This window comes from Nasonia vitripennis, chromosome 5 (genome assembly GCF_009193385.2).
Source record: "Nasonia vitripennis strain AsymCx chromosome 5, Nvit_psr_1.1, whole genome shotgun sequence".
NCBI classification, from domain to species: Eukaryota; Metazoa; Arthropoda; class Insecta; order Hymenoptera; family Pteromalidae; genus Nasonia; species Nasonia vitripennis.
Window position 1 is genome coordinate 22,447,867 of NC_045761.1, and position 20,618 is coordinate 22,468,484.

General features: G+C 37.9%; 4 protein-coding genes across 8 annotated transcripts; all 4 read right to left on the bottom strand.

Moving 5' to 3' along the window:
• Positions 1-138: 138 nt before the first annotated feature.
• On the bottom strand, positions 139-7,217 carry LOC100123883 (UDP-glucose:glycoprotein glucosyltransferase). Of its 3 annotated transcripts, none has more exons than XM_016985871.2 (23): positions 7,028-7,217; positions 6,568-6,787; positions 6,254-6,489; positions 5,983-6,165; positions 5,742-5,911; positions 5,470-5,665; positions 5,183-5,396; positions 4,885-5,105; positions 4,577-4,798; positions 4,136-4,494; positions 3,819-4,062; positions 3,549-3,740; positions 3,208-3,466; positions 2,835-3,129; positions 2,540-2,746; positions 2,073-2,465; positions 1,946-1,960; positions 1,610-1,787; positions 1,346-1,528; positions 991-1,266; positions 788-904; positions 567-705; positions 139-494 (listed from the first exon to the last, which is right to left on the bottom strand). In XM_016985871.2, the coding sequence occupies exons 2-23, from the start codon at positions 6,785-6,787 to the stop codon at positions 454-456; spliced, it is 4,560 nt and encodes a 1,519-aa protein (XP_016841360.1). In that variant the 5' UTR covers positions 7,028-7,217; the 3' UTR covers positions 139-453. The 3 variants fall into 3 exon arrangements, with proteins under 3 accessions (XP_016841360.1, XP_016841361.1, XP_001607652.2); XM_016985872.3 differs by lacking the exon at positions 7,028-7,217 and adding an exon at positions 6,853-7,011; XM_001607602.6 differs by lacking the exon at positions 1,946-1,960.
• Positions 7,218-8,612: 1,395 nt separating this feature from the next.
• LOC100680229 lies at positions 8,613-10,394 on the bottom strand. 2 transcript variants are annotated; one of them, XM_008209150.4, is made up of 2 exons: positions 10,080-10,394; positions 8,613-9,936 (listed from the first exon to the last, which is right to left on the bottom strand). In XM_008209150.4, exon 2 carries the CDS (start codon positions 9,913-9,915, stop codon positions 8,689-8,691), a length of 1,227 nt encoding a protein of 408 aa, XP_008207372.1. In that variant the 5' UTR covers positions 9,916-9,936; positions 10,080-10,394; the 3' UTR covers positions 8,613-8,688. The 2 variants fall into 2 exon arrangements, with proteins under 2 accessions (XP_008207372.1, XP_003426716.1); XM_003426668.5 differs by having other exon boundaries at positions 10,086-10,372.
• A 303-nt stretch (positions 10,395-10,697) lies between these two features.
• Positions 10,698-14,394, bottom strand: LOC107981147. 2 transcript variants are annotated; one of them, XR_004345002.1, is made up of 3 exons: positions 14,267-14,394; positions 12,342-13,855; positions 10,714-12,008 (listed from the first exon to the last, which is right to left on the bottom strand). XR_004345002.1 is itself a non-coding variant. In XM_016986087.3 (2 exons), the coding sequence occupies exon 2, from the start codon at positions 11,982-11,984 to the stop codon at positions 10,752-10,754; it is 1,233 nt and encodes a 410-aa protein (XP_016841576.1). In that variant the 5' UTR covers positions 11,985-12,008; positions 12,342-12,731; the 3' UTR covers positions 10,698-10,751. The 2 variants fall into 2 exon arrangements, 1 of the variants encoding a protein (XP_016841576.1); XM_016986087.3 differs by lacking the exon at positions 14,267-14,394 and having other exon boundaries at positions 10,698-12,008; positions 12,342-12,731.
• Positions 14,395-15,209: 815 nt separating this feature from the next.
• Positions 15,210-20,109, bottom strand: LOC103316301. The gene is made up of 9 exons (XM_031931405.1): positions 19,606-20,109; positions 19,013-19,287; positions 18,132-18,332; positions 17,751-18,005; positions 17,166-17,395; positions 16,277-16,726; positions 16,046-16,205; positions 15,824-15,924; positions 15,210-15,728 (listed from the first exon to the last, which is right to left on the bottom strand). The coding sequence occupies exons 1-9, from the start codon at positions 19,618-19,620 to the stop codon at positions 15,577-15,579; spliced, it is 1,839 nt and encodes a 612-aa protein (XP_031787265.1). The 5' UTR covers positions 19,621-20,109; the 3' UTR covers positions 15,210-15,576.
• Positions 20,110-20,618: the final 509 nt, after the last annotated feature.

Here is a 20,618-nt window from a genome sequence, read left to right on the forward strand (position 1 = left end):
AATCAATCACGTACTGATAAGTGCTTCTTACTAGTTTTACTTGTGTTTTCGTATGATTTTGCAATTATTATTTCAACAATGCAATTATTATTATTTTAGTTATAATCATAATAATTCAGTAAACAAAAGTAAAGACAGTTTTACTGTACAAAAATTTTCGAAGTTTATTCATTATTCGTGGCCATATAAAATCACAAGAGTATTTTGCAACTTTAACGAAAATCCTGATTTTCGCTAACAAAACGATAATATTAAAGTTGCGTTCTGCTGTTGATTAAATCAATCAGTTCTTAATTAACGCTAAATACTTTATCATTAAGTTTTAGAGCTACGAGACTTACAGTTTTATGAAAGTTAAGTAAAATTAATTACATTCACTATATAAAAGTCGATCTTTATACAAAATTTTGTTGAGAACTTTCAATTGTTTGACACATCGACTAAACACAACATTTAGAGTTCTTCATGCTTGTCAGAGTCTGGACCATTATGTTCTGAAATAGAAAATGAAATGTACATTAATAACCTTAAATCTTGTGGAATATTTACAAATTTTCGCAGCTTACCTTCTTCTTTTTCTGTTTGCCTGTTTTCATTTTCTATTTTCTGCTGTAAGGCTTTGATTTCTTCGTCATAACCAACCCACTCTGGCAAAATACGCATTGCCGCCTGCAGCTTTGCTTCCTTGGTCATCGGATTGTTGCACTAGGAAGAATATATATATTTTTTAGTAGGTATTTATTACATATTGCACGATAACAATGGCATATAAGTTTAAGCAACTTACCAAATCAATAGTTTTGGCATATTTCTTTGAATTATCATCACACCACGTTTCACACCAAAGCCATTCTTGTGGTAAAGTTTTAACAGCGACTTGATGGATCATATTATTTGGCAAATCCTAAAACCGTACAGTAGTAAAATTGTAAAAAGTCACGTCGATTTTCAACTGTATACTTCAATATATAGAACGTAACAAAAAATTACCTGATCCAAATTGGATAAACTATTTGGATCTTGACTCAAAGCTTGATATTGACCTCTCAGTCTGTCTCCAGCTGCTACTCGGCGGAACCTTTTAAGATCCACTACGTATAAAGCACTAATATGATAAGATCGACCCTGCAAATGATTCCTCCAATAACCTTGCTTCCAGAACCTAAAGCCATCCATCTCTCTTCTACTATCACAGAATGGAGTATACGCGTAAGGTGCACCACCGAGATCCATTGTAGCCAACTCTTTTAAGTCAGCTCGAACAACCTGCGTAAGCAAAAAGATATTTTATACCAACAATGCAGTAGTCACATTAGAGTACGATAAAAATTGTGAACGTAATTACTTGATCAGCATCTACAAATATAATTTTCTTGACATCGAGTGGGAAAAGTACGTCCAGGAATAATATTTTGTAGCCCCAAATCGTTCTTTGTTTTTCGGTTTGCTGGTGTAACCATCGTGGCCATTTATATTGAATGAGTTCGTATTCAAACCCGTATTCCTTGGCCATATGTGGTAAAAAGTCCTAATTCGAACGTTAAATGCAATGCATTAAAATTAATGTTTTAATTGGACAATGAGAATGTACTAGTATCAAAGAACTTACTTTGAGAGTTGGAGATAAGTAATTTTTCAAAAACCAGAATTTGACCGGCGACTTTGTATGTTTGATAACGCTGAGCATCATAATTTTCAAGAAACGCTCATACAAATGCCCAGAAGCTAAAGAAAATATGTTGATTTTTTCATCTTGTTCGTCTCCTTCTTCAGTGTTGGTAAACGTCCTGAGATAAATATTGAAATGAAAGTTTTTACAAATGATAATCAATAATTTAAAAATAAAGTGTTCTAATAATCACACAGGGCACAACAAAATCAAAATAAATAAAAACTACATTGGTGTAGACTAAAAACTTCAATGAAAATGAAGTAAGAATCTTACCAAAATGGGGAAAAGCTAGACAAAAAGATAGAATTGTTGGACGTTAATTATTCTTTATGTTTCTATTGAGAAATTAGAAAGCACATCGAGAGTTCATGCTCTATGGAAAAGTTTTAAATAAAATTACCTAGAAATAGAATCCCATATTCCTGATCCTTTCTCATCATCAGCAAGTAAATCAACACCAGCTTTGTCTGGTTTCTTTGTTACCTTCAATTTGAGGACATTGCTTCTCAAAGAGCTGATTAATACTTTTACATTGTTTCCTTTGTGAATAACGTCTAATCCATCAACGCTTGTAATATCGTAGATTTCTGCAGATCTTCCTTGACGAAGTTTTAGCAGCCATTCACCTGGATTCGCTTTTAACTGGAAGTACCCCAAGTTAGCCATCACAATTGTATCAACCATAACAGGCTGTTTTTCAGTTCCTAGAGTTATTTGTAATCCTCTCGGAGGATTACCAATTAAAGCCTCGAAGCAGTGGCCTTCAAGTAGTAAGTATTCTAATTCGAATTCACTGAAAAATGTATGATTGTTCTCATATTAGATTGATCATATAAATGAACTTCAAGTAGGACATGTGATAAATACCTGTGGACTCCTATAGCGACGTTATCTAGTTTAATGTTGTCTAAATCATAGACGCTTCGAACAACCTCCACTAACCAATTTTCTGGTGCATGAATGTACTGTGTCAAAAGGGACGAAGTTGGTAATTTTGTGAACTTGGCAGTAGCACCGACAATATCACCATTGCTAGTAAACTGTAGTTCGGGCTCCAGAACAAACCGATAAAAGCTGTAAAACATCGAATTTATTTATAAAAAATAGTTAAAATATGAATATAACATAAATATCATTGCAGCATAAAAATAATTATTGTTACCTCTTAAGTGGCATATCACTATTTTTATCGACACAGTTCAGAAACACTTTAATATCACAATTTAAAGAATGACGAAGGACGTTTAAGATGGGTCCAAGCTTCTGGGCACCGCGAGAAACAGGATCCACTACAGCAATCAGGCTGAATGCTACATCATCTGCATTTGCGGCTGGAATCTTTATAGCACTGTGCTCATCACCATAGAAAGGAACATCAAACCGACTTCTAGTTTGTGGCCTTGGTACCAATAACGATGTGATTTTCATAATCATATCATCGGTCACATCACTTTTTTCTAGAGTTGCAAAAAATAATAAATGTTTCAATATGCTTTAATATGCTTTTGTTTAAATGAAAAAAACTTAAGCCGTACCGTACTCATCATCGTCAAAAAGTTGACTTTTCATCAAGTATTTGAATAGCTTATCACCATAAGTGCTTTGACTAAATCTTTCCAAAAGAGCGAAATCTTCACTAGTAAATTCTTCATCGTCATCGAATGGACCAAGTATACGACCATTGAATACTACAATTCTTCCATTACTGCTTAAACTTAGAACATGCTTAGCATAGTGTTGTTGCACACTGATTAACAATTCTTGGTGTTTTAATTGTTCTTTAACTTTCTCATCCTAAATAAAAAATTGATTTTGTCTAAAAACGTCATTACTAAAAGATGTATTAAAAAGTTGTTTTTAGAAATATATAACATACCTCGATGACGAATTCTCCATTCTGTATTAATTCAAAAGTCTCGTTATTAATCAAATTTCGAACATAGTCAAAAGACTTCTCTACTGGTAATGCGCTTATAGCAGCAAGAGCTATTTTGTTGATGTTCGATTCAGGTTTAGAAGTACTTTCACTATTAATGATAAGTGATCCTCTAGCATCAGTATTTGATTCCTAAGGGTTTATACGAGTGTAAATAAAATCATTCAATTTTTAGTATGTTTCATTAAATCGATTGAAATGCTGTATTACCAAATAATCGAGCGCCTCTTTCATAAGTTTTCTTCCTGCTGGCAATTCCAAGTCAGCTGCAATCCATAATGTATAAAGATGATTGGTAACTGTTTTTCGTGGGATGTAAAGGTATTTGAGATTTTCCATTAACCAGGTCGAGATATCTTGAGAACTCCACTTTTTGTAATCTGTATCAGTGGGTAATGAACCAATCAAATTCAACCAATTATTTTTTTCAGCTTTAAGTACTCGTTCATTTAGTCTGAAAAATAAAGAAAATTATGTACAAAATGTATAAATAAGTAGCAAATTGTAATTGAACGAACAATGTTTACCGTGGCATCACATTTGGTTGGTTCATGAGGAAATCCACAACGTCATCCCCTTCTGTAACTTCGCCACGATAAACGGCTTTTTGAATCATGGGTGTTTGAGACATTATAGTCGATAAAACTGCTTCTTCAAAAGAGTCAGCATTTAATTGATTAGAGGGCAGTGGGACTCCGTTAAGGAGAACTTGGGGGAACTTTTTGAAACCAGTTCTTTTGATAAAGTCGCTTGCAAGATGACGACCAACATCGTATTCCGATTCTTCACCTAGAATGTAATTAACGTTGGCTTTTGGATCTTTAGCCTTCAATGCTTTTTTAACATCATTCACTTCTAATCCATCGGGACCGATGTAGTTACTTAGCTGCAATTTATAGTTATACTATTAGATTTTATTTCATCATTTGCTAATTTAATATTTGCATGCTTAATAATAATGTACTTACACTCGACAAGAAGTGCATAGCTTCTTTTGAGCTCTTAGCATCATTCAAATAGTGATAGGCATTGTTGATTGCAATACTAGGATCTGTAGTTCCGGTTTCGGTCATATTGAAATTAGTAAGGAATACAAAACCAATTCTAAGTGGTGCAGAGTGAGCATATAGAGATTCAGCTAGAGCTACTAGAGGCGCAGATTCTTCACTCAAAGGATCGATGATAATGACCTGTAATTTAATGAATTTAAATTGTTATTAATTTTGAACAAGAAAAATCAAATTTTATCGACATGGTAAACTATCATAATACTTACAAGATTGTAGAGATTTCGACGAACGTTACGAAGCATTCCCGGAAAAGTGGGACGCAACAGCTCGGTTAAAGACGGCGACCAACGGTTGTAACGGAAATCGTTTTCGATATCATTTACCCAAATAACAGCGGAATCTCGAATGTCAATAGCGAAATCTCGACTATCTACGCTGTTGGATAAATCTAGAGCTAGTAGTTTGCCCATTTTTTTACTACCGAATCCTGAAGCAACAGATAACGATGATTTTAGTAGAATATATTTTTAAATATATTAACTTGTGAAAATCAAATCTGCTTACCGATTTTGTGAAGGGATTCCATAACTCGTAATTCAGTACGCAGAGATTCCAAAAGTGTTAGTACGTCAATAGCTTCAAGATCAAAGAAAAGCCCGTTGATAAATAAGGCTGTTTCTGTGGGTTGAATGTTCAAACTACCCGAAAATATCTCTTGATTCATTTTCATTTCTTTCTTCATATCATTGCTCACTTTTGTTTTAATTAATGATTTAGCCTGAAAACAAGGTATTTTTTATTTTCAATGTATACAATAGTACTGGGTAATCGAAAAAACTATTGCATATTACCTGCATTGGAAAGTTTTGAGATATATCAGTAAGGACGTTGATTGCTTCACTAGTTGGAGAATTCATTATTCTTTCAGCTGCTTGATGACTTAATTCTTGGAACTGCCAAACTTTTAGAGCTCCAATTTCATGGCTATTTTCTAAAAGATAGGTCTGGAGATCATTTAACTTTTTGTGTTCATCTGGATATAGTTTTCTGAAAAAAAAATGTTGATTAATGATTGCAAACAATATTATTTTATTATATACTGTATGCAAGAGAACATATATACTTTAGGGTAGCAAAGTTGATTCCATCGATTTCATCAGACTCATCTGCATCTTCTTCTGCTCTCTCTTCATTGTCTTTAATATCAGAGTCATCGGTTGCCTTATATTCAGTTGACTTCATTTGCAACTCTACTCCATAGCCGGACAGTCTCAGTCTTCTATCGGGTCTTTCCTAACGTACAACAAAAACCTTACTTAACTTTGTTTTTATTTTATTATTCATACAATGTAATTCAAACTTACTTTGACATAATGTCTAAGTATGTAGTTCAATTTGTTGGTTTCAGCCAGGGATTTTAATTTATCGTGCAATAAAGTAAAACCATCTGTTCCCATTTGACCATACAACACTAAAGTCTTATCTGTGTGCTGTTTACCCAGATAAAAGTGATCCACACTGTATGTATCTATTGGGACTAGATCTTCCTGGAAAATTAAAATTTAGATCAGTTAACACTATTTTGTAGATTCTCATTTGATACATAAAAATAGACAGTTTTTAAAAGATACTGACTTGATTCATGAGTTCTTGTATTTCATCAACAGAGCAGGTGAATTTGCCTCCGGCATCAATGAAGTTATGGCAATCCAAGTTTGAGATCTCTTTATTTTCCGCCATCTGGGAGAACATCTCCACTCTGGCAGAATAGATTCTCAACGAAAGCCCAAGCTTCATGACAGCAATCTCAGCTGCGCTGAGAAACTTCTCAGCAATGGAGATCACTAAGTCATAGTGATCCTTGGCCTTTGCTATAAATCAAAAATAAAATACATGTCAGTGTAAAACACAATTAAAAGATGGCTCCACATAATTTACATTGCACATACCACTTTTCTCAAAGTCCGAGGACCTGCTGGAAACCTCGTCGACAAACCTCCAGAAAAGATTTGGGTTTTCATCGTTCAAGTATTCAGCAACTTCGAGAACTAAAGGTGTATCCTTCCATTTGGCATCGATCAATGTGGTCACATATTTATTGATCTTCTTCTCAGCGTAAGCTGAGTTGACATTTACGAGTAAAGGGCACAGTAAAAGGAAAATCCACATCTGAAAGACATCCAAGCATTTAGATATAGAATGATTAATACAATGATTAATGGAACAAACAAAACCTTTGAAGCTTATCGATAAAAAAAAATTCCATTAAAATGTCATCATCAAAATCTGATTATGCAGCCAGATTGATACGCGGCAACAAAAGAATATACCGATAACCACAGCTCTTTTATAACCTTAAAAACACACTCGGCGTCGAGACGCCTATAGGACTGGGGAGTGTATACAAACCTTTGAATTTTCCGATGCACGCTCGTGCCCTTTCCAAATACTATTATAAATAATTATCTGTTATCAGTTTCGGCCAATCCATGCAGTGCACGTGCCACCCGCAACAATCGTGAGCGAATAAACAGTGACGTCTGGCCTATCATATGCGTCAAGTGTTCACTCTATAACGTTTGTGCGGGTATGTTAAACTTTTGAACACGCCATATTTCTTTTAGCTCTCTTGCGGACGGATTTTTGCATTATCGGAGTCGCCGGCTCGCTGCTGTGGGATTGTTAGTAAATATATACTGAATAATATGAGTATAGGTGAAAGTCGTAGATTTTTGAGTCATTATTCATTAATATTTGCTTGTAGTACTTGCTTTATCGATTTATGAATAATGTTAGGGCAAATATTTTTATTGATTAGAAACCGATGCTGAAAAGTGGATTATGAATATGAAATGATAGAACAAGAATATTATTTCTCATTTTATTGCCTTAATTGTGAAGAATGTTCATGTGTAGCCAAGCTTATAAGATCACCAAATTTAAAATTTGCGCCTGCGATCTGTTACCGACAGTATCGTTGGGTTAACATGTGAGCGATACCGCGAAAATTTAAATCCATGGATTTAAATTTTAGGAATTGTCAAATTGAGAATATGATTTTAATGAGTGAACTGCAGACATTCTTTTATCGTAAAAAGAAAGAAGTGTAATTTATTATTCGGATGTACTCAGTTTTACATCTACAGTCATCAAAGTTTTCAATATACAAAACGTCATAATATATTACAGTCATTATCTTTACAAATTCGAAACTTGTACGCAGTCGATCCAAACATGATTCTTATCAACATTACGAGACTTTTTAGAAGGAGCGAGTTCTCCACCGTTGACGAAGCAAAGCTCTCCATCATCCAATGGAATAACCTTTGTAATATCGTAACGATAGAAAAGCGGACTTCGTCCCGAGACATCGACAGGTTCGCGCACACTTCCGTCGGCATTGATGTGGTGTAAGTACACCTTCATCCTCTCATAGTATCCATTGTCATCGTATCCATTGATGCTACCAAGACCGTCTTCATATGGTACTGCAAGTCTGCAACCAAAGCTCCACCATCGGGTAGATTGATCGGGTAGCTGTTAAAGACACTGCCCGTATCATCGGGATTCGTTAACTCAACCAAAACCTTGGATTCGAGTTCATCGTCCAGAAACTGGCAGAACACGTGTTTGTTTTCCATTTCCATCGAGCTTATTTTCAACTCATTTTTAGAAGAATTGTGTAAACAGTTGATAGTTAAATGTTTTGACTAATAAGGATATTGGATTTAAGTATGAATTAATCGAGTTGTACGTCACTATTGCGTGGGTAATTATAGACAGAATAATATGATCAGAATACTTACGATTGGAATTTCCGCCTGTACCAATTTCTTGAATCATACTATTGAACTCACATGTGCGGACTGTATTTATAGATATCTAAGAGCTGATACGATAAAATTGCAAAAGCTTTAAGAAAAAAAACTGGCGATTCCATACTTTATCAAATTAGAAAAAAAAGATTACCTAATTTGTGAAAATTTACCGAACGTATTCATAATATAATTTATTTATTTTATTTTAAATATTACAGAGACAAAGATTTTTATACAATAAAAATATTTTTTTTACAAACTCGAAACTTGGACACAATCAATCCAAACATGATTCTTTTCAGGATTGAACTGTTCGTGAGATAAGAACGATCCGGCATTGACAAAACAAAGCTCGTCATTCAATAAAATTGCGTCTGTCACATAGTAACGATAGAACAGAGATTTTTCTGCTAAGATATCGGCTGGTTCTCGCACAGTTCCATCGGCATTGATGTGGTGTACGCGGATCTTCATCGGATCACGCTCCATCGCGCGAATGTCGTCTTCGTCTACTATAACTAAAGCTCCGCCATCCGGTAGATTAATTGCGATGATGTCATAAATGCGGATCACATTATCGGGATTCGGTAACTCAACTAATGCCTTGGATTTGAGCTCAGGGTCCATCAGCTTGCAGAATACGTTTTGACTTTCTATTTCATGTGCGTCATCCTTGTTTCTCTTGAAGTCGGTGTAACAGTAGTTAACTGCACCGTGAGTTGCTGACCAGGTGTAGATTTGAATACTTCCATCAGTAGCGACTTGTTTTACATTTCCGAAGCTAGAGTCAAGAAACCTCAAGAAATATTCATTATCACCTTTGCGAATGGAACAAATGTACCCCTTAGACGCATCGTACGGTTCGATCGTTTCGATTTTCATGATGTAACAATCGTTCTCCAAATCGATGGAGTGGTCCAGCTGCATTTGTTCGCCTTGGTCGTTGTAACGTTGAGGTTTCTTCGATTCACCAACATTTTCATCCGATATGTTGTACTGGAAAACATCAAAGCTGTCGTGATAAGGTACGAGAGCTTCGAAACTGAATTCCTTATCTTTGCGCAGCTCAACTTTTTTGAGAGTAGAACAATCGAATGGGTCCAGGATGAGGAGCAGGCGCCAGCGTGCAGGTAGTCCGTTGGACACCCCTTCACTCTGATTTGACGTTAACACAGTGTTGATAACGATTTTACCGTTACCAAGAGCGGTGACTTCCGTTTCATCGAAGGTGTATTCGTCCGGATTGAAAAAGTCGTGCTCGCAAGTGTTGGACTGGTTACCACCGAAAGTTGAGTTTACGACGACTGTGTTATTTTGCAAACCAACGACTAAGAGACGATTGTTGACCTTGACTACGTTAGGCGAGAATGTGTAGTTGGCGTCCCATTGTTTGGTGAACGGAATTTGCGCAGATCCATGGGTTTTCAGGATCAGACAAAATAGAAAGCCGACAGCGATAATGGTCGTTTTGAACATCATTAATCAGTTTCTTGACTACTCCTGAAAAAATAAATTGAGACAAATAGTGAGTCTGAGTAAATTATCTCACATGTTCTATAAAAACTGCAGAATTTTTATGAAACAATTTTTAACTCATTATTAGAAAGATTACCAGAACCATCGATAATTAACATTGAACGTACACTTACGATAGAAAGGAAACTCCTGTACCAACTTCTCGAATCATATACTAATGAACTATTACTTGACGATTATATTTATACGTGCTTGAGTGCTGAAGCATCAATTTCTCATATCATTTGACGATTATATTTATACACATCTTGGCTTGATACTGACGAGGAAAATTGTTAAATCTTAAAAGAAAAATTGGTATACCATTTCAATCAAGTTAATGCCATTTATAAATACAGATCGTAAAATTTTTTCTAAAACTCGCTGATTACCGAGCAAAATTTCCCTTTACCCCAAGGAACCATCTTCATCATTATGTTATTTGTAAGTAAATCGAATCTCAAAAATTGTGTACATCTCGTCTATTTTGTCTCGACGTTATCTCTCAGCGACTGCAATCATTGCTCCGTCATCGAGTAGATATGCTTCAATGCTGTAATAATCACAATTCTCTTCGATAGGCTTCTGTATATTAGGAGTATCCTTGAATTTAATTGGCATTCAGAAACTGTCTATTAGACGCTTACCACTTCTTTTGTGTTTTTCTTTTGTCGACTTTTCTTTTATGACACACACGCATAGACATCATAAATTGTTTTCAACTTAAAGGTAATCAAAGTAAAATATTTGTATTCAATACTCAATTTATTTATTCCATCATCGTTATACATTTGCATTGTTTAAAATTCTGACACTAGGACGCAGTCAATCCACATACCGTACTTTTTACTTTCGAATTCTTTGTAAGTAGGCTCCATCGATCCACCATTGACGAAGCAAACTTCTTCGTTATTTATCAAAATCGTTTCCATCACTCGCTGATAGTAAATCAAATGCGTGAAGATCTCTACAGGTTCTCCCCTACTTCCATCAACGTTGATATGTTGCACGTAGATCTTCATCGGATAGTTGTTAGTCTCACGACTGTCTTTGTATGCTACTGTAATCAAAACTCCACCATCGGGTAGATTGGTCACGATGCTGTCGTAGACTCGCTTCATTTCAACAGGTTTCTGTAATTCAACTGTGGCCTTGGATTTGAGATCGGCGTCTAGGAACTCGCAGATCACGTGTTCTCTTCCTGTTTCCTTCATAGTTTTGCTGTCGTTGTGTGTCGTAGTTTGATAGTCTTTCGTCGTTGAGTAGCAGTAGTTGATTTTTCCGAAAGTTGCAGAGAAGTTATCTATGTAGTTTTCAGCAACGATTTCCTTTAACGTTTCAAAGCGAGAGTTGAGAAGCCTCAGTACGTACCCTTTGCCTGAGTACATGTAACAAACGTATCCCTTAGATGCGTCGTATGGTTCGATCGTTTCAGTTTTCCCAATCAAATATTGGTTTTCAAAACCTACGAAGTTTTCCAGCTGGATCGGTTTACCTTGGTCGTTGTATCGGTGAGGAATTTTTAACGCGTTACCACGTTCCTTTGACGAATTATGGAAAAACACGTCAAAGCTGTCCCGATAAGGTACGAGAGCTTCAAACGTGTAATCCCTATACCTACGAAACTCCACTTTCCTGAGAGAAGAACAGTCGAATGGGTCTAGGATAAGAAGTAGACGCCAGGGTATTCGTACATTGCGCACCTTGTCACTCTCTGATATCACAGTGTGGATAACGATCTTACCATTACCAAGAGCAGTGACTTTGGTTTGATCGATGAAAAATTCATCCGGATTGAAAAAGTCGTGCTTGCAAGTGTTGGACTGGTTACCATTGTAGGTCGAGTCTACGATGATCGTGTTATTTTGCATACCAACGACTAAGAGATGACCGTTGACCGCGACTATGTTTGGTGGGAAAGTGTAGTCGGCTGACCATCGTTTGGTGAATGTTTTCAATGTTAAGCCATGGATTTCTAGGATCAGGCAACATAGTAAGCCACAAGTGAAGATCGTCGATTTGGACATCGACATCGTGAATAAGTTGTTTGACAGTACCTGGAAAATTAAGGATTATGAGTATAGGAAGAATTGTATTAATATTAAACTATAAATTATGAATAGATCTGTCGGCAGTATTTATGGCATTGCTAACTAATTAATTTTGGAAGCTACGGTACTAAATCGCATATGTCTGCCAAGCTGTGATAATATTTATTCTGTGTAACATTGCGTCACTGTTATTTTAAAAGACACTAATGGATTTATAAACTTTTTTTTCTAAATTAAAATATATAAACACAACTAAATAATTAGCCAGCAATATATCTAATATATAAATCGCATATTACATTAATAATACAAAATTTATTATATAAGTAAAATACATACGGAGGATAAAAAAGTCTCTCACGTCCGCATTCAACAGTTTCTTAAATCACACTAATGTATTAATGCTATGTATATTATGTACATATTTATGCTGATACGTAACTCCTCTCAATCTCGTATTGTCAAATGATTACATTTCGTCGAATTAATATGATGAAATTCCTGGTAAGAAATGAAAACACATTATCTTACGTAAACATTTATTTTAACTCAAATAAAATCACTTTTAACATAAATTATTTTCACTAATCCGAGACTTTATAGCAGTCGATCCAAATGCTGTTCCTCACGCTTTGGAAAGGTTTGTAAGGCTCCATTTCTCCACCATTGACAAAGCAAACGTCTCCATTATCTAACGAAATCGTCTCCGCAACGTCTTGATAGTAAATCGAATGTGAAAAGATCTCGACTGGTTTCCGAGTCACTCCCAGGCGATCGGTGTAGTGCGCGAAGATCCTCATCGGAAAACCGTCAGTCTTACGGGGGTATCTGTAAGCTACTGTAGCTACAACTCCGCCATTGAATAAGTTGGTCAGGATAGTGTTATAGACACGTTTTCTTTCAACTGGCTTCGGTAACTCCTTCGTATCTTGGTCTTTCAGCCCAGTGGCTAGAAACTTACAGACTACATGTTCGCTTCCTTCTTCCTTTGTGTTCTTACTGTTATTGTACGGCTTCGTCGTCGAATAGCAGTAGTTAATTTTTCCGTTGAATTTGCCTGACACGGTGCTGATGAAGTTATCGACAGTGGCTTCGGCAAGTGTTTCGAAGTGAGGGTTGAGAAGCCTCAGTACGTTTTCTTTTCCTGTGTCAATGTAACTGATGTATCCTTCGGATGCATCGTTCGGTATCAACGTTTGGATGTTCCTGATGAGAAATTGGTTTTCTAAACCGATGGAGTAGTTCAGATTCAGTTGTTCACCATTGTTGTTGTATCTTTGAGGAGACTTCAAAACCTCAGCGTTATCAGTAGATTCGCTGTGATAGAACACGTCAAAGGTGTCATGATAGGGTACGAGAGCTTCGAAGTCGTCACGATCATTTCTGCGCAACTCTACTTTTTTGAGATTGGAACATTGGAATGGGTAGAAGATAAGAAGCATACGCCAGACAGGGGGACTGGGTCCTTTGCTGCGCAACTTGTGGCTCTCTGTCATCATGGGAGTATTGATAATAATTTGACCGTTACCGAGAGCATAGACTCGAATTTTGTGACCAGCGATTTCGTCCGGTTTCAAAAAGTCGAGCTTGCAATTGTTGGATTGGTTACCATTGAAGGTTGAGTTTACGTAGATTGTGTTATTCTCCAAACCAACTACTAAGAGATCATCTTCAATTCCGTTGATCCTGATTACGTTGGGCGGGTACGTGGTGTTTGCTGTCCATTGTTTGGTTAAGGTAAACGGTTTAAATTCGGAATCGCTATGGATTTCCAAAATCAGGCAAAATAGTAAGCAGCAAGTGAAGAGGGTTGATCTCAACCTTGACATTGTTTATCGTCTGCTAGGCGCTCTCTGAAAAATAACGTTAACAGTTAGATGTCAAAGAATTATATACGTAAGTGGCAAGGCCAGCATACTATTGTGAGAAATCAGGCAGTAGCGAAAAATAGTGATAATTTTATCCATAAATGGCGATATGCTTATCAAAGTTTTTTTATTTTTTATCATATTTTTTTCAGGAATAATAGTTTAACGATGATAAGCTTGTAAAAAAAGATTTTCTGCTGTATTATACATTGCAATCGTCACAACGTTATCAAAATAAAATTTTATTTTTGTTTTTATCATCCAACTTTTGAAAATTATAATCTCTAATTGATATCCAGTAATCAGACATTAACTTATTCTGTATTTCATTCAAATATACATTACACTTACTTTTATTTATGTACACTTAAATTTAAATACACACTTTACACTCACTTTTATTAATATAAGCTGGATTTTGTTCGTCTTGCGATAAGTGCTCTAATTGTGAGCAGAATACTGATGATAAACGTCTGCTTTCGTCGACTTCTTGAACCATACTGCTGGACTATCACCTATCATGAGATATATGAATACATGCATCCATAGATACATATCATGTACGTATATACATATCTACACCGATTGCGATTATTCATAACTAAATTTTTGGAAATTACGCTATTTCTTTATGGATATTTGTATATTTTGATGACTTATATTCCAAACCTTCTGGCTACAAATAATCAATAAAAATATAATGCAGTTTTCATTTTTAAAATACTTCTGCTATTTATAGAGCAATATATATCTTAATTATCGAATTGGAAAGCATACAAAATATTTATTTTATGCAATTTTCTTTCGATTTTATAACACTTAGTTAACTATCATTAAATTTTTTTTTTCTTTCGAATTTTATTCAGGAAACGAATTGCATTCACAAGTGCATGTAATCTTATTAAAATATTAACTTAACTTTAACACAGCGTTTGATACTCATTTTTCATTATTAACGGAAAACTTGTTCAAAAACTTTGACTACAGCTTATACTTTTAGATCCTCACTTAATCTTATTAATTATAACAACAGGTTGGCGAGGGCGCTGCAATAGAAGTCAGTTGGGATTAGTTGCGTAGTTTTCAGTATACAAAACTTTGTTCAGAGCATTACGACTCATAACGTCGGCTTTATGCCTCTCCAGCTATTTTATAAGCTGATGGACTAACCCATGGCATTGAGCTCTGTATATTTTTTGATCAATAAAAGTATACACGAATCACCGCGAGAATATGACGACGATAAGAAAATCTTCCGTCCCATTATATGTTTCGTTAAAACTTTTATTATTAATTTTTATATACCAAGATTTTTTTAATAAAGTTTTTAATTTTGAAAATTCTCCATCTCGTAAGTCTCAAAGTTTTAATAATAATAAGTCATCTTATACTTGACCAATGAAGCGAAGAGAGGGTGGAGAGCTTTATTAAAACGTTTGAAGATGCAGCTAAGATTCAAGGCACAGCGTTCAGAGACATTCTCGCCTCGTTTCGAAGCGTCTTATTATCTGCCTCCTCTATGGAGTGTACGGACAAGTGACGATTACGAATTCCTCTCGATTGTATACCTTCAAACGAATGTAACGAAGAAATAAAAGGAAAATCGAGGTTATTATCGATACAACTTTGGTTGTCAAGATTAAAAATGACAAATTTCATTAGACGCTACTGCGAACTTGCATCCGCCAATCGACTTGGGTCTCCAATTATTTAGTCCTCAGCAAACGCTTCATCTTCCTCCGCTTACGCTTCTCATCGACGCCGAACCAGAGCAGACGAAGGCTTGCAAAATAGATGATCTCGCAGAAGGATAGCACGCTGGCTCCCAGAAACAATCCGGCCGCTCCTCCCATCGAGGCTGTTTTTTCCGAGAAACAGACGCACTCTCATGAATCTATACACACTTTTTTCATCAGCCCACTAAGCAGCTGCTTACAAAGCACGTGCACTTACCCAAGAAGTCGGTTAATCCGAACAATTCCTCGTGGATGTACTTGACTTGCGGAAAGTCGATGTTCAGGTTCATTATGGCGTCCGGGGGCGAGCCTTCCTTGCTGCCATAGTCGATTTGAAAAGCGAGGAGCGAATATCATCTTAATTAGCGAGAAAAATTGTGCGGGGGTGGGATGACCCACGAGTGGGCTGGTGTATAATTGGAGGTGCAAGGAGGCTTACAGAGCGAACGAGGTTGATTCCTTGTCGATGTACAGCGCCTCGTTGCAGTCTTGAAGGCAACCGCAGGATTTGAGCTTCTCTGCTTTCAGATGGATCAGATCATTCGTTCGCTCGGCGATGCAGGATTTCAGCTGACGAGACGTGCAGATTGCAACCCCTTCTAATTTAGACGATTCAACGAATTCTGTATTCGAATACTGCAGCATGTGAATAAATAAAATATCAACTAACTCGAAGGCTTCGCAAAATGCGGATAGCAGCCGCATCTCCGTCTCATCTCCTCGAATTTGCACTCGAGTCTGCACATGCTGCTGGTGTAAACGGGCCACATCTTCAATCCTCCGTCCTCCTGAAGCTTGCAGTTTCGCTGTCTCACCGTCAGGCGTCTTACCCTCTCCGAACTGCCGACCTCGGCGATGCCTAGCGTCAACGAGTTCAGCGTCACCTTTCGTATGACTTTCCCCGGTGTCGTGTACTCGATCAGCGTGTCAGGGTAATGCATACCCAGCTGCGAGAGAATGAGGTAGTTTAACCGAGAGACTTTTAATGAGGAGAGTTTCAGGTGGATTTTTTCGCAAGCTTTCGAAATGCGAATTTTGAATTTCGCTGGAGAATTTCGAACGGCGATGCAATGCGGCTGGAATTCTTGAAGAGAAAAGTTTCGCATAGCCGCGCACGGTTACACGCGATATAATCTAATTAAAATTCGAAAAGCACATCGCCAGAACATAGAAAATCTCGCAACGACGACGCAGGACAAAAGCTCGTTTTGTATCCGTTTGCAGGGCGCGCGCAAGTTTAGCACGCAGCTTTTTAATTAGGAGGGAAAAAGTCCGAGAATCGTCCTGTACGAGGTAAACTTTGCCAACGAGTTATGATTGGAGAATCGAAGCGGCGAGCTTTTTTGTATTCACGGAAGTCCCGGCACGATTCGCTCCACGTATGAAGCTTTCGCTGAAAAATCGCGCGAGAACTGCTCGCAAATTCGAAAGTTAGATTAGCCACGAAGTTTGAAAATTTAAAAACTTTCGGAAAAAGCCGCGTCGGCAGCTCTGTATTAATTCCGCGAAGCGCGAGTGTGCGGATTGTTTTTCCCGCGTATAAGCGGGATGGATTGGACGTGAGCTACATTTTTCCATTCGCTTTCTATATACACATCGATTGGCCGATGTTCGCGCTCTGCACACAAGCTGTGCTGCTGTGGCGGAGAAAGATATATCTGAACTTGCCCAGAAATCGTGACTCTTGCAGCTTATAGATCCTACTACTCCGTAATTATTGACGTTGAAGTATGACCTCCTTCTGCTTTTCGTCTTCGATGCTATTGGGAGTTTGCCGGTGAGCCAGTATCTGTTATATTTGGAGAAAGAGAAAATCTAGTTATGATTCTTTCTCTGTAATTATAGCGCTTTATATTTGCTAAACGAAAGTGAAAGGTACACGGCGGTTGAAATGCAGTTTTGTTCGTCTATTTTCGTGCGTTTGAAATTCTAACGCGCGCGCATCGAAAATTCAAATTTTTATTCAAATGTCCATTTGAAAGTCTAAGAGTTCCCCCCGTATCTTTTGGACAAATATGCATGAGACAGTGTAATTTTTGACTTGTAACGTTCCAGCACGAAGTCTTTGGCCAAGTTGTAACCATGAAATGTATTCGAATTTGTTTTTGAAAGAAAAGTCAAGTTTCAAAATTTGAGTTACTTACTCGATCGCCGAGTAATCCCCAACCGCACTCGCCAACATGAGACAGAGTCCTCGTTCCGTACTGACCCAGGTGAACTCGTCCGCGTACTGGGACACGAGCTCGACGTCAGCCCTGAGCTCGTACAGTAGTCGCAGCCACATATCCGGCTGCACAGCTTCGAACTCGCCGTCCAGAGATTCTCGCATATTGTCGTACGTGAGATTTGCCAACGTCAGCAGGAAGCTCCTCGTCGCCGGAGTGTCGCTCAAGTTGTGTCTGTTATTGTCGTAAGCGAATAGATTGTGGCCGGGAGTTTTTAATGAAGATATTGCGGGGGTGGATAGGCGAAGCGTTTAATTTTTAGACGAGCGTATCGTCAGCCTGAGGCTTGGTTTTATATACCTTCTGAAAACTTCAGGGAATTTCTCCTCGTCGAGGTAGTTGATCGGGCATATCGTGACGGAGGGCTTCGCGATTTCGAACTTGCGAAAATTGTTGTCCAACACGAGCATAGTCGACTCGTGCTGATAGCGGTGCCATGAGTCCAGGGATATCGCTATGAGACCACCCAAGGCTCCCAGTATGCTGAGGCCGACTAAAAACCTGTTTGATCGGAATGTGTAAGTAATTATGAAATTATTTGATTGAATATACACTCGTGTATCAAAGCAAATAATACGAAATTATACCGTCGATAAAACCTACGATATATGCAAATTGCAAAACCAAAATTCAAACGAAGTAACTTTAGGCGGTCAAGCTCTTGTAAACAAAAACCGAATTAATCGTGTGTGTTTTCGTGGCTGTGAAAACAATCACGAACTTTTCAAGCTGGACGAAATAACTTTTCAAAGACAATGGTTTGAGTCGTGCGGTTACAGAGAGTTTCCTCGATGTTGAAGTATACAGCGAGCTCAAGTTTTAATTATCGGTTTGTCACAGTGATCGGGGCGATTTTCCCTTTAACGAGTATTTATCGAGATCAGCCAAGCTAATAATACTCCCTCTTCAAACTGTATTCTTAGAATCTTTATCAGTTCATTTTATGAAAAACAGGAGGAAAAAAAGTTGAATTCAATATTCGAGCTTAAAAAGGCATCGCGAAAAGAGTAATCAATTTCACAAGTTCAAAAATTCAATTTTACTCCGCCCGGCTTCTCCGAAAAAGCCAAATTAATCTCCTTCGTGATATTCAAATCCCATACAATCCTTCGCACACGGCCGCTGAAATTCATATAGTTTCAGCAGATCGTGTCGCGCAACTAATAATAAAGCAACTCTACCTCTCGCACGCGTGTCTCCTTGGAGCCGCCAAATGATTCAGCCCATGAAAGCTCGCCTTGCTCGCGAGTTCCACAAGGAACCTTCCCCACCAGGTCCTCGCCCTCATTCTATCCATCCCAACGACCGGTGGCCAGGGTGATTCCAAAAGGCCTAAATCCAACGTCTTCTTCTTCGGCTGTTCCAACAACTCCCTCGCGTAAAACATTCTCACGGTTTTGGCCGTGGAGGTAGGTAAGCTTGGCGTCTGCGTCGATCGAGTAATTAGGGAAGCAATCTGTACGGAGCAACGGAGAAACTCGAGAGATGAGCCAAGTGGAGGGTTGTTATGGAAGGACTGAAGCGTTTGCCGAGGGGTAGTCGACGATGGCGACGCCATTAAGTGATTGGGGTTTTTAGGAGTGATGAAGAGACTTCTCTTTTTTTTTCGTTCGACTGTTCGAACATTATAACCGCTTTTTGATTAAAGCTCTCTTTAGTAATCGCTAATTTTGGTATAAAAACGCGCGCTTTTTAAATTTCCCACCGAAGCTTCGAAAGCACAATTCGAACGGATTAATAATCCGTTTAAATTTGAAGCGATAAAATCACTTACCTTGACTTTTTCCATGTTTAAATGAATGAAGTACACGCTCACAATAGGCGACTGCTTCACGCTGCGCGACTTCGCGTAATGCTAATCCTCGGCCGGTCGCGTTGCGGATAAAAATCTTAGCCTGAATATTTTACAGTCGCGAGGCAGCCGACACTTGCATATTTTACACGTCGCCGGCACTTATGAAGTTCAGCTTTCGCTCTGTACCTTATACGTATATCATGTAAGTCTACATTGTGTGTTCGGGGCGGAACCACTTTAAAATTTTTAGAAGTGGTTATAACATACGATCATATAAATTTTCAAGTCGCCTATATACCTCCAAATCTCGATTTAAAATTATCCACGGGCGCGAGAACTAGACCCACAGCAGTGAATTTTACATTCCCGGCCCTATAGTAAATCGCGGCGCATTCATCTGATAAACTAGCGCTCGTTCGTAACACTCGCGAAACTTCAGCCCTGAAAGCTCATGTTTAATTTTCTCCCTAAATATATATCTGTTAACTCAACGCGCTACGCGAGTATAGTCGCGGGAAATTCTAAACTACAGCGAAATATTGGATTGATTCTCGCGGAATTAAAACGCTTCTTTGCATGCACATACGTCGACGTCGTGTGAATGAGCGCCGAGAGCTTTTTTGTTGCGAGCTGTGTGGTTTTTCTTTTGTTGATTATGCTGACGCGCGAGTGTGAGAGAGAGAGAGAGAGAGAGAGCTCCGGCTCCTTTTTATTCGAGATTTGGGACGCGGATACTAATTGCGAGTGGCTTCTCGCGCGTTCGCTGGTTTTGCTGCTTCATTGTTCCTTTATTGAGGATTGACGCGAACGTGGGTGTGGGTGTACGAGATTTCGGCGTTGTAGGCGTCTGGAAATCGTTGTGAAATTTCATTTCGCAGACGGCTCGGGAAAATCCGGCGAGAGGAATATCGAGGAAACGATTGGAATTTGAAATTGCATTTTTCTCAAGCTCCCGCGTATTTTGATTTTCGCTTCGATGAGAGAAAAAATTC

Bases quoted from the DNA above. Each gene is read 5' to 3' on its own strand.
- LOC100123883 (XM_016985871.2), bottom strand. From the start codon at position 6,787: ATGTGGATTTTCCTTTTACTGTGCCCTTTACTCGTAAATGTCAACTCA. The intron at 5,912-5,982 runs GTAAGTTTGAAT...GTTGTACGTTAG, and splicing joins TACTTAGACATTATGTCAAA to GAAAGACCCGATAGAAGACT. The intron at 3,467-3,548 runs GTATGTTATATA...TTTTTTATTTAG, and splicing joins ATGGAGAATTCGTCATCGAG to GATGAGAAAGTTAAAGAACA.
- LOC100680229 (XM_008209150.4), bottom strand. From the start codon at position 9,915: ATGATGTTCAAAACGACCATTATCGCTGTCGGCTTTCTATTTTGTCTG.
- LOC107981147 (XM_016986087.3), bottom strand. From the start codon at position 11,984: ATGTCGATGTCCAAATCGACGATCTTCACTTGTGGCTTACTATGTTGC.
- LOC103316301 (XM_031931405.1), bottom strand. The intron at 16,206-16,276 runs GTTAGTTGATAT...CGTCTAAATTAG, and splicing joins GCATTTTGCGAAGCCTTCGA to AAGGGGTTGCAATCTGCACG. The intron at 15,925-16,045 runs GTAAGCCTCCTT...CGACTATGGCAG, and splicing joins GAATCAACCTCGTTCGCTCT to CAAGGAAGGCTCGCCCCCGG.